At 42.4% G+C, this 12,229-nt stretch overlaps 1 protein-coding gene and 1 long non-coding RNA gene across 19 annotated transcripts in view; one reads left to right on the top strand and one right to left on the bottom strand.

Moving 5' to 3' along the window:
• Prune2 (prune homolog 2 with BCH domain) overlaps positions 1-12,229 on the bottom strand; it is a 254,707-nt gene that overhangs the window by 3,561 nt on the left and 238,917 nt on the right. For 5 of the 18 annotated variants that reach the window (XM_031389852.1, XM_031389853.1, XM_031389854.1 and 2 more), the window contains 3 exons: positions 8,571-8,606; positions 7,991-8,029; positions 3,702-3,749 (listed from right to left, as the gene is read on the bottom strand). The exons of 2 other annotated variants lie outside the window; for them this stretch is intronic. In XM_031389852.1, coding sequence (XP_031245712.1) covers positions 3,702-3,749; positions 7,991-8,029; positions 8,571-8,606 — 123 coding nt within the window. Of the gene's footprint in view, positions 1-3,697; positions 3,750-4,881; positions 6,758-7,990; positions 8,030-8,570; positions 8,607-8,632; positions 12,218-12,229 lie in introns of those variants that run through there. 11 more of the 18 variants (XM_031389860.1, XM_031389862.1, XM_031389859.1 and 8 more) reach the window with 10 other exon arrangements.
• Positions 3,592-7,335, top strand: LOC116103631. Its single transcript, XR_004123520.1, has 2 exons — positions 3,592-3,665; positions 7,241-7,335. It is a non-coding gene; the product is annotated as an uncharacterized LOC116103631 (long non-coding RNA).

The following is a 12,229-nucleotide window of genomic DNA, read 5'->3' as shown; positions in this document are numbered from 1 at the left end:
AAGGACCCAGGAATAAAAGGCACACATTAAGCCTCAAAGCAAAAGTGAAATCAGATGAAGAATGTCACTATGCCTTCCTATTTTGAGCGACCACTTTTCGTTCTTATGATGGTCAGTTTTTGGCATCCACTTGGCTGAGGGGATGGTACGGCATGCTTCTGCATGTGTCTGTGAAGTCTGCCATGGAGTCTGGGCTGGGTTGTGAAGACCCATCTTGAACGAGTGGCAGTGTCTACCAGACTGGGTGCTAGATGAGATGGAAAGCAGAAGAAGCCAGACAAAGCTTGCTGTCTACTCACACTTCCCCTTCCTGGTCCGTTGTCTGTTCCCCTTCAGGGCCTTGTGGGCCTCAGACTCTAGGTTCTTTCGCTTTTGAATGAGGGCTCATGCCGGGAGCCTGCTAGAGAGATGTCATCCCTGAATTGGGTCTGCATGCTGTCTCTGGGGTATCCGAGCAACAACTAGCTTTCTTGGCTCTCTTAATTCCTCTCTAACGTGCGATAAGCATCATCTTGGGTACACACACAGATACACAGGGAGAGAACTGGAGCCAGTGAGCAGTTGAAGAAAGGACTGCAGTCATGATACAAAGAGGACCCAGGAGTGTGAAAGCAGCAGCATGTCAGGAAGTCTGGATTTCTCTCTGCCCTGCTGACTCATCAGTCCTCCTGGGGTAGACTGTCCTGTGGTCCATGTGACAAGCAAGTCCCTTCTAGGAACTTTGCAGACAAAGCCACATGTAGCCTAGAGCACCTGCTAGTCTAGGGCGCACAAGTGAAGTGTTTTTCCTTTGGGATTCCCTCAGCAACCTCGGCAGTGTGTATCTATGCTCGCTTGCCCGCATGACCCACATCCTACAAGCTCCCATTTCTGAACTGTATCTCATGGAGATAGGTCGGCACAGCTGACCACTAGTGAAGGAGTAGATCTACCCTGGCAATAATGAGAGTTTGAAGAGGCTGCTGTGACAGCTCCAAGGGGACCAGACCCTGGGGTAACATTTATTTCTTGTGCCTTCAAGGATCTGACTTACTATCTGCAGGCCTTTGTTGGATGGTGTCTTCTCTCATCTACTGGACTCCTGTATCTGTCTCTAACATACTCTTACAAAGCAGGACATTTACCGAATGCACATGGTTCTAAGATGGTCTATGATGTACGTAGAAGTCAGTGCTAGGTCTGAGTTGGTAACGGCAATCTAGGCCTTTGACAATACCTGATCTGACACACCAGAATATACATCTCAACACTTTTTGTTTTTGTTCTGACTTTTTTGTAAATTTTTTTTGGGGAGGTTAAATCATTGCTTTTTATTTAAACCAAATAGATGAAAGACTAAAACCTGCTTACCCAGAGACCCAGAGTATAGAAAGAGCAACTGTGGACAACTTCCTGATAAGCTGGTACAGGAAACCACTCTGCAGATTGCTTTTAAGACAATGGTTACCTTGTGGGGTTAATGAAGGCACTGATAATGCTTCTAATTCATCTTCACCACATAGAGCCATTGACCATCTCATTTAAAAATACATTACAAATGGAGATAGTCCTGCTTTAACGTTGTGATATCGATGAATAAAACCTAACCCTAAAGTAAGGGTGAAAAGCACTGAAGGTCATTTCCAAACAGTGTCCCTTTGAAGAATGACACTGATGGCAACTTAACTGAAAGTAGGTGGGGCATCCCTCCTGCCTGGAAAGATGAGTTTACCTGTCCACAACAGATCTGGCCCTGTGCAGAGTGACCTACGATTCAGTGACAGGCTGGTCTCACTTCTTGCATGCACTAAATGAGGTTCCTTATAAGGCAAGTGGCAATCCTGTTTAATAGCAGTTAAAAACACTTGTGTTTTATGGCAAGGCAGGCAGAATGTTCCTTCTGTCTGTAGAGAATGGGAGGCCATGATAGGACCCTTACATCTCCCTTCATTCTTAGCTGGACAGAGTTTACTTGAAAAGGCCAGTGCCTGATTTGCAGTTCATCCATTCAGTCCTAGTGGCTGGTGTAAAATGCTTCCACGTAGGTAGGATTCTTCCATCTCCCCAGAAGCCCAGAGGTTGAAAAAAAAAAAAAAAAAAAAAAAAGCTAAAGTAAGCAAGCAAGCAAGGAAATACAGGTCTGGAGGTCAAGGGAGAGAATTTTTGCTCACTCTAGTTCCCTGGATCTCATTCTGATGCTTAGGAAGATGATATGCCTGGTAGGTGCTCAGGAAAGACAGGATGAAGAAAAGGGAAACTTCTAGGGGATATGTTCTTCTAAGAATGGGAAGTAACATCAGTGGTTGGCAGCATTGCTCCTTCCCTCCCACCCAGCCCTGCAAGGAGCCCACACAGGAATAGATGCATTGTCCTATACACCAACCCAAAAGCCCTCTCACCAATAGCGAACAGACAAACAAGGCAGGCAGAGGACTGGGTAAGCCCCAAGATATAGCAGCAACAGGCCAATGATGGGCAAGCTGAACTGTGAGTGTTGTTCGTGTTCAAGGGGCATTGCAATGGGAGGGAATGCCTGTATTGGAAAGATAGACTACAGTGGAGCGAGAGACTGAGGTATGTTTGCTTTGCAAAAACCTCTTTGCTTGAAGCTACTGGTGCTGTCATCTCCAAAGTTTGGACAAGGGTGACCTTTAGGAAAAAGCTCCATGACTCAGAATGTCCCTGTCCAACATTCATCCTGCCCTTTGTTCCTTTCTTAAAGTTGGGACTCAGTGTTTTGTCTCTAAACTTCCTTTAAGCTGCAAGGTCAACAAGGCAGCTGCAGACACTGTGTTGATTTTCCAACTTCTCTTTGGACCCAGAGGAGACAGTGATAAGGGAAATACGTTTAAGTTGATCTTTGGTTGTCTTGGTCCCAGGCAACAAGGATAATCCTAATTCCAGCCAAATTAAGATCTGTTTGCTGGACATCCAAATGGACATGGCCAGTCTCATGTGAACAGTTTCTGTCCTTTGTTAGATGAGAAGCAGCAACCATCTCCACACAGTCTCCCTCTAATTTGAAAGCCACCAACTCTGAATCTGCAAGGTCAAGATTCGAACCCCACCTTATACCCCTGAGCCCCTATTTAATGGCTGCAAAACATTGTTTAGTCGCATGGTTTATCCACGGTTCCTTTTTCTCTTCTGTAAAATGCACCCCATATGATTATTCTAGGATGAATATCAGATACTGAGTCCGATTTCTTACAGAGTCTGACACAGGCTAAGAACACCATTCATGTTCAATTTCTATTATTTTACAGGACAGCAATATCCAACTATATAATTCCAGACGTCCCAGGCAGGCACAATTGCCTCTTAGAATTTACAAAGCAAAGATATTTCTCCACTAGTTACTAAAATATTAAATTTACACAGAAGGTTTAGCTTGTTCTAACTGTGATGGGTGATGTAATTCTGAAAGCCGGTTTGCCTCCCTCTTGCCCCAGTGTTCGTACAACTGGCCCCCAAATTCCTTTGCTCGTTTTTGGATTTAAACAGTGGAACATAAGGTAAAACATTCTGTTGTCCTTTGTGATGATCACTAAGACAACAGTAGCTGGCCAATGTCTCTGTCAATTGGTTGTTTCAGGATCAGAGCCCATGAAAGCCGAACATCTCGTCAAGTTTACCCAGTCCTGGAAGCATCAGTTTCCTTTGAGTCCAGCCATACAATACTACATGTAAGCACATAGCTGTTATTGATGGTGAATTCTTACTCTTTCTCCATAGAAGTCATTTCTGGATCATTGTAAAGGCAGCTAGTTCTGAGTGCAGGGGAGGACAAACAAACAAACAGGAAGTAGTTAACATTTTCTCATTCTCACTGCCATGTCAGCGTCTCTGGCTGGAGCATTTGAAACTGTTTAATCTGGTTTCATTTGCTACCCCTACAACCCCAAATCTATACCAGAAAAAATGATGCTACTAGCAAATGATGCTATTTTAGCATCACATCTGAGATAGAGTCATTAATTGAGATATAGAAATAATAATAATAAAATTTCAAATACCTCCAGTGGTTATCTGTCCAAGCCACCTTTTCTTACTTTTCAAATCTGTTCTTATGCAGTGAAGATAAATATTGAAAAAAATTTACATAGCTCAAATAATAAAAAAAGTATTTTAGACATAAAGGAAAACCTTTTAAGCATCTGAATTTTGTCTAGACACCACACAGTCAGCCTTCAGTTTTCACAAGAATGAGGATTTACAATTGTATGGAAAGACTGTCTGGGTCAGTTCTGCTTGATGTCGGTCCAGGAGAGGGGCAGGGCACTCACCACTAGTGGGGGCAGGGCTAGCAGTGCTCAGGGGAAGTCATTAGTTCTAATCCTACCTAAGCAAGACAGGTCCAGGAAGAGAAGGGCAGCCATATCAAACGGTGAAATCAAAGTTTTTAATGGTGCACATGTCTTTGTGTAAGTTAGCTGTTCACGATATCCATAACATCAATGTGATAACTATGCTTAAAGATTTCAAATTCACCTTATCCCTAATATTTAGTACATTTATTCCTAATATTTATTCCTAATATTTATTCCTAATATTTAGTACATTTCAGCTTTTCCTTTTTTTTTACTTTTTTTTTACTTTTTACTTTTTTTTTTAGATTTATTTATTATTATGCATAAATACACTTTAGGTGACTTCAGACACACCAGAAGAGGGCATCAGATCTCATTAGGGGTGGTTGTGAGCCACCATGTGGTTGCTGGGATTTGAACTCAGGACCTTTGGAAGAGCAGTCGGTGCTCTTACCTGCTGAGCCACCTTTTTACTTTTTACTTTTTACTCCTCTGGTAAGTTTTCCCCCCCCCCAATAAGAAAAATGATTTAAAAGAGTCTATGATTCTTTTCACTTATTTTTTAAAAAAACAAAATGATGTGTATGGCTGTTTTGCATGCATGTATTTATGTGAACGGCTTGTGTGCCTGGTGCCTGTAGAGGTCAGAAGAAGATGGAGTTGGACATTGCTGAGCAGCCATATGGTTTGGGGTATATCAGATCCTCCCAAGCCAGGTCCTCCCCAAGTGCAGCAGGTGCTCTTAACTGCTGAGCCACAACTCCAGTCGAACTAATCCTTTTTAAATGCAAGCGTTTCTTTTCCACTGAGTCTAACTGAACAAGCTAATTTATAGATTTGCATGAGGGTTTTCCACTGATCCAGTATTCTCCTGAAAATATCAGGGGACTGTTTCCCTTGCGAGGTATTGCAGCCTCTCTCCCTCCCTTCCTTTCCTCACCCTGCTGGTGGTCTGGTATTTTTATGGAGAAAATTTGGCAAGCCTAGAGAGCAAGGGCAGAGAGCTTGCAAAAGCCAGCAAAGCTGGAGCAGAATCAAGAAACGGAAACCTTCCAAGCCTAGGCTTTCTCCTTTGTAACTTTAGGTGATCTCTCAACAGAGAACAGCGATTTGCAGGTGTTTAAACGCTACCCCTGAAGGGGCAGCAGATGGATTCTTCCTCATTTGCAAACTAAGAATGGGTTTGTATATAGCACAGACCCTTCAAAAGTATTTCCTACTTCTGTGTGGGTATGAGGTTGGAATGAAAGCTGTCTGGAAGAGCCAGTTCTACAGAGGTCAAGGAAGGGTGGTGAGCAACTTGAGGGGTGCTGTACCACATGTACAACATGATGGGGAGGGAGAGGTTTTAAAATGCTGTAGGGATGGAGAAAAGCAATGCCTATGCGGCCTCTGTTCTTTGATATATGCTATCTGACTATCTAACTCGGGTAAGAGAAGTCCAAAGTTTTCTAATAAAGCCACGAGGACAGTCACATTAACAGAAAGAACCTTGGGATAGCTAGCTTCCTATTTTAGATAAACAAGGATAACTATTTCTTTTCTTTTTCTTTTTCTTTCTTTCTTTCTTTCTTATTTTTTTTGAGCTAACACTCATACAGAGTCTACCCCAGGATTTAGGAATTGCATCCAAGGTTAAAACATAGTGAAGGAGCTCCATCGGGCACCAATGTGGTTGGCATTTCAAGCCTCTGTGGGACCAGGTGCTGTGGCACATGCCTTTAATCCCAGTACTTGGGAGGCAGAGGCAAGTGGACACCTGTGAGAGGTCTACTAAGCAAGATGCAGGCTAGTGAAGGCTACAATAGGGAGACAGTGTCTCAGAAACAACAAGAAAAATACTGAAAACCAACCCCCCTGTAGGGTCAACAGAGCTTAGTTCATTTTCTTTACATACACTCAAAGGTGTGAAGACTTTTTAATTTCATAATCAAAAAGAATAGAATGAGTTGGGGTTGGATTCTTCTGGCAAGTGGCTTACCGAATGAATCTGCATTAAGATTGCTAAGATCTAGTGATTTTTAATTCAGGCATTTTAAATGTAAAAGATTCAGATTTTAGGCAAATAATTCTGTAGGTCACCAGCAACAAAAATATACAGCACTCCCCGCCAAATGGCTAAATGGGATAATGAGGAAGCATTTGTAGACACACGGGATAAATTCACTACTTAGCATTTATTTAGAATTGGTAACTGCTATGAACATTGTTCAGAAGTTTTGCTTTCATTGTAAAAATTAATAATATAAGAGACACTTAAAGGGAAGTTTAATGCACTCAATATGGTAGGCTTTCTGGGTAGCAGTTGTATATATTTAATAATGTCAGGAGATTTCTTTGTAGCCTTGGACATGAACAAAGAGCATGACTTGAGGCTCTGTCCAGTGAGCTCAGGCCGACATTCTAGGGATGTCTCTCAGTACCACAGGGCAGAGGTTAGCTTGTAGATTTATGTCCTGCAACCATCTCTGTCCGGTGGAAAGATAACCTGATGTTAGATTATTGCCCTACTGAACATTAACCAACTTGATATCTAAACCAACTACCTTATCCCAACAGCCTTTTGCAAATTCCCTATACCTAAAATCTGTAACTGTACTTTCTGTAGATTCAGTTACAAGCAGTCAAACATGCTTTAAAAATAGTAAATGGAAAACTGGAAAAATAAGTCACTCATAAATCTTAAGTAACTTCTGGCATAGTATGTTACCTACGGTGAATCACAGGAGAACGGATAGTGTATCCAGGGGCTGGAACCATATGTAGTCTCAGATATCCGTGTGGTGCCTTGGGATTAGGCAAGAAGTGATGGCTACAGTAACACAGCTTAAATTCTCCCCAAGTTCATGGCAACTCTTTACTGGTTTCCTCACTAAATAATTCATCAAATAACATCATTTAGCATGTGTTCATTTTATGTTTCCTGACAGTGTATCTTTGCCTTTTTCCAGGATCATGCTTCAACAAGGCTGAGCAGTGTCCAGCCCCAATGAACATTGCATTATTAAAAACAAACAAACAACAACAATAACAAAATCTAAACCCAGCATTTGTTGGTTTTTTACTATTATTTTATGCATATGGTGTTTTGTTTGCATACATGTCTGTGCACTATGTACATGTAGTGTTTGCAGAGACCAGAAATCGATTTAGGATTCCTTAGCCCTGGTGTTATAGACAGTTTTAAGCCACCATGTGAGAATAGAACCCTGGTCCTATACAGGAACAGTCAATGCTAATAAGAGTTGAGCCATCTCTCTAACCTCAGAGTGTTATTTAAATCTTGGAAGGCTGTAAAACTAATTCTGCACAAATCTCTCCAATTTTTATTTGCTACTGTCTCTCCTCATGATACGAACTGGTGTGATTCTGGTGCCTTGATATATTTAAAGGTCATATAGACACAACACTCTATGTAACAGTGTCGAAGATGTGCGGTGATATCCAGAATTTCAGATGCATTAAAACAGTGACAAATTAAACAGTGACAAATGTTTTCCTCAAGGTAACCAGGATTATGGGAAAATAGATTATAATGAGAACATCAACGATTGCCTTGGTCATGGGAGAAAGGGAATCTTCAAGATGCAGCCTTATTATCAGGGCGCAAGAAGACAACACCAGGCATGCAGATCCTCCCAGTCATTCCAGAAACACAAGCCAACATCACACCAGCCGCGAAATGAAAACCCAAGTCTTACTTAGCCGCTTCTGACGCTTCCCTCAGTTCTTCATCCAGTCTGCACGAGCAGAGCAGAAATGATTGATGGGGAAAAGGAAGAAACACACACACAAACAAACAAAAAGAGCAAGCAGAGCATGAGCAGGGCAGAGCCAAATGTAAGTGGTGCGTATCGGCTTGTCTTTTTCATAACTGTCTGCCGGTGCGTGGAGACACACTTGGCTAAAACAGGCTGTTATTCCTTCCTGTTGGCAGTCATGTATGTTTACTTTGAGAATCCCTTCGTAAAGGTGATAGAGATGTTGCAAGGGGTTGAGCAACATGCTGGCTAAATTAAAGCTCAGAACATTCACATCAGTGTGCTGGGTATAGTTAGCTTGCAGCCTGGGCCAAGTCAGGGGTGAATCTGGTTTAGTAGGTTTCAGTTGCAAATCAGGTTGACCTCAACAGCTTTACACATAGGACAAGGACTTTGAGGGGAACACGAAGGACTGATAAACAGACTCTTCCTCCTGCAGCGTGTTGAGGTCACCCGCCAAAACAAGACTGGAGTATACACACAGGGGGTCCAGCGTGAATACAGATCTCCAGATTTTTACCTCACACTTCTCTTAAAAGATTTCTCTTCATCGTACCTTACAAGATAAGAAATGGATGCCATGAGGACAGCGAGGAACAGTGGGAAAATGACAAGTAAAAGCTTTAAACAGTCAGAACACAAGAGAAAACGCTTACTCAGACATCGACGACGACTGGCTATGGAGAGAAAGCTTATTTGTGTTAGGCACAATGGTCCATTTACAATTCATAAATATACAGTCACTTCTCACTATTTCTAGATGTCATATTTGCAAATTTGCCTGTTCACCAAGATATCTGAAATTTCCAAAGTCAATGGACAGTGCTTTTGGCCATTTGTGGACACAGACAAGGAGACAAAAATTCTTGTCCCATGTGCACATCATCGGCAGAAGTCCAGCAGGATGAGGTGGTGCCTTCCTGTCTCATACAGTTTCTTTGCCAAATGTTTCCCACATTTTTGTGCTTTTGGCTGGTGATTGTGCTATTTAAAATAGTCAATCATGTTATACAACATTGCCTACTGTTTGTAGGCACAAGAAAGCCAGTGTACCTCACAGAGAACATGTGTGGCCCATAAGATTGTTTTAGGTACAAGTTGTAGTACTGGGACCTTAAGTACAAAATTTTGGTTTGTTTTGATTGTTTGGGGAAAGGGTCTTTCTGTGTAGCTCAGGCTGGCCTCAAGCTTGGGGTCCTTCTGTTCCAGTCTCCTGAGTGCCGTGATTACACATAGTTGCCATCACACCTAGCCAATTAAAGGGTTGCTACTCATTAATCCACAGGATGTGTATACACTAAGAAGCTTTCTCAGACAGAGACACACATGAGCCAAGGTTATATACTGATGGGTGATGAAAACATTGCAACCAGAGACGGACAGGGCCACAGAAATCAAAGGATTTCTCTCAGGAATAATAGCCCAGTGTTCACTGAGTGTCTACACTGACTCTATTGACTACAGCCATTCCCTAGCTAATAACAGCCAACTGTCACCAATGAATATAAACTTCATTTCATCCCATTGATGCCAGGCTGGACTGCTTGGGATCAGATGCTTTGAACGTTACTCACTAAATGGAAATAGTTCTGGCTGTGTTGATTCAAAAACTGCACAATGTGAAGAAGGAAGCAATGGGGGGTTAGTAAAGAACATGGCAGAAAAGATACCTCAAGATGTGTGATAACGTCAGGAGGAAACACAGATGCCGTAGGGAGAGGGAGGACCCACAGTGCTAGGTTCTTCCTTCAGAAAACAAGTCTTTCTAAATGGAATTCTTCCTCTTGAAGCAACGTTTCCAAAATGCACCCCTTGAGAGTACATGGAAGGAGCCTGGCCATGTCTAGCTTCTCAACTGAACCCCTCCCCAGACCCCCAGACCCTCAGTACAGTAAGTCGCCAAAGCAACTCTATTATAGCCCATAGTTATAGCCCATAGTGGCTCTCAGTTTACTGGTCTCATTTAATCCTCAGGCCCATCCACACTCTGAGAATTACTTCCCCATTTTACAGATGTGAACATTAAACCTGGGAGGATTTTTATAGGGTGCCTGAAGTCTCAGACATTGAGAAGTGGGAGGGAGGATTCACATGGAAATGCCTCTGAAGCCCATCCCCGCTTTTCATCCCATTGTCTGACTCACCATGGAAGCCCTGCTGCTTTTCTACAAAATGGCCAATGTTCATTCCCTTAGTAAGAGAGAATGTCCTTGTTATCTCTTGCAAAGGTACAGTAGTACAGGAGGTGCTCAAAAATGATGAGAACAGGAGACAGAATCTTGTTGGACACTTTTAGGGGCAGCTCCTCAAAAAGGTCTGACTTTTGTCCCTGGTTGGAGGCTAGAAATGCAAGTGTGTTTGGGGTATATTGTCCTGGTCTGGTTTCTTGTTATCTTTTTTTCTTTTACATTATCAGGCTGTGACAGAAACTGAGGCACGTAAATACGTGGTACATGGGACAACTGCACCATGATGGGATCCCCTACAATCCCAATCTGGTCCCATGTCTCAATCTAGAAAAGACATATTAACCCCTAGATAGGGACATTTGATGGTGCCCTTTCCTTGGGACCTGCTTTTACTATACAGGAACTCTGTTGGTATCTTGTCTATAAACTAAACTCCATTCTAAAACTTATCCTATGAAATGCATTCTTTGAGTTTGTGGGATAAAGGACCCAGAAGTCACTGGGCTGTCGGAACTTTTGGCTATTACTTTTCCGGGACCCTTGGCGCCATCCCACCGGCAGCTGCTCACCTGAAGCCTCCCTTGCCCCCAGGAACGCCCCCTGACTCTATATCATCACTATTTTTTAAAGGAAGAGTAGGTCTGGGAGAGCGGGCGCAGCCTATGTCACACCGGCCAGAGCTGGAGTGCACTGGTGTGAGGCTTTGGTAAAACTCCTGAGGACTGGAGCCCTGGTTAGGATCTAATCAGTACTGCTTGGCTAAGCTGAGTCACCTGACTCCAGTAAGTCTATCAGTAGCCAGTGTTAGGGCCTGATTAGCTGATGGAGGGACACCAAATACATCTATTTGTGAGCTCTTGGGCTTAGGATGACACTTGAAGAAAGATGAAGACCCTACTAGAAAAGCATGTGGACATTTGGTGACAGGCTAATTTGGATTTGAACTCTGCTCCCATCCCTGCCTGGTCCCTCTTCTACTTCCATAAGTAACTTCTTACTAACTTACCTACCTGGCATCTGTAAAATGGGGTTTAATTTAAGTGAGCTATAAAACACAGCTCTTCTGTGTTCCAGGGTAAATGGTAATGGTGAATGAGAAGACCCCAGCTTCTATGTGTGTGCTACTGAGATGTTTAGGAGGCCTCATCAAAAGGTCTGTTTTGTTGTCTGTGTTCTGGAGGGAGATACAGAACACTTGTCTTTTTTCTTAGAGCCCGTGAGCAAGTCCCTTTCAAGCCCAATGAAACAAGAACAAGTTAATGAGTCACATCAAGAGACAAAAGCAGGACGAGACCCACAGAAAATTAATGGTTCTTTGCAACAGTGTATCAGATAGGAATGTCCATTCTCTAACATCTATTAGTTAGCTTTTATTACTACTTTCAGACATGATCTTCACACTCACAGTATGAGAGTTGCCCACCCTCAGGCTTCCGCCATGCCTGGTCCTAAGCAAGGAAACTATTTCTCATCACCCACCCACTCCTCAACAAAGGCTCTCCATCTAATCATCCCTCTAAAGGCAACCCTTAGGACAAGGTGGGGAGGAATTTGAAGAAAATAGTCTTTTCTTTTTATCTATTTTCTGGGGGCATGTAGACAAATTAGTTAAGGAAAAGAAAAATCCAAATTATGGGAAGACCTTAATGTAAAGTATAGTGTAACAAGTATAAATATTCTAGTTAATACTAACGATGTCTCCAGGGTGGAAACAAATATCAAGGTAAAAATATCAAGTTAATCTTGGTTGGAAAAAATGACCAAATATATGAAATAAAAAAATAAAAGTAAATAATCAAGTTGTGTGAAAGAGCCTCTGAAAGAATAGCAATTCATACATTATAGCCAAAGCTTTATTTATTACGTAATACTTAAGGTGTCCTTTAGAGATAAGGTGCCATTTCCCATCACTCTAGAAGGGTCTGTTCCCCCATCCCCCTCTGTGTTCTTTCTCACCAGTGCTCCAAAGCCCTCATACTTTGTGTTCTTT

The sequence above is a fragment of the Mastomys coucha genome, unplaced genomic scaffold, assembly GCF_008632895.1.
Source record: "Mastomys coucha isolate ucsf_1 unplaced genomic scaffold, UCSF_Mcou_1 pScaffold21, whole genome shotgun sequence".
Taxonomy (NCBI): Eukaryota; Metazoa; Chordata; class Mammalia; order Rodentia; family Muridae; genus Mastomys; species Mastomys coucha.
The sequence above is the reverse complement of the archived record's forward strand: the minus strand, read 5'-3'. Positions and strand labels throughout refer to the sequence as shown.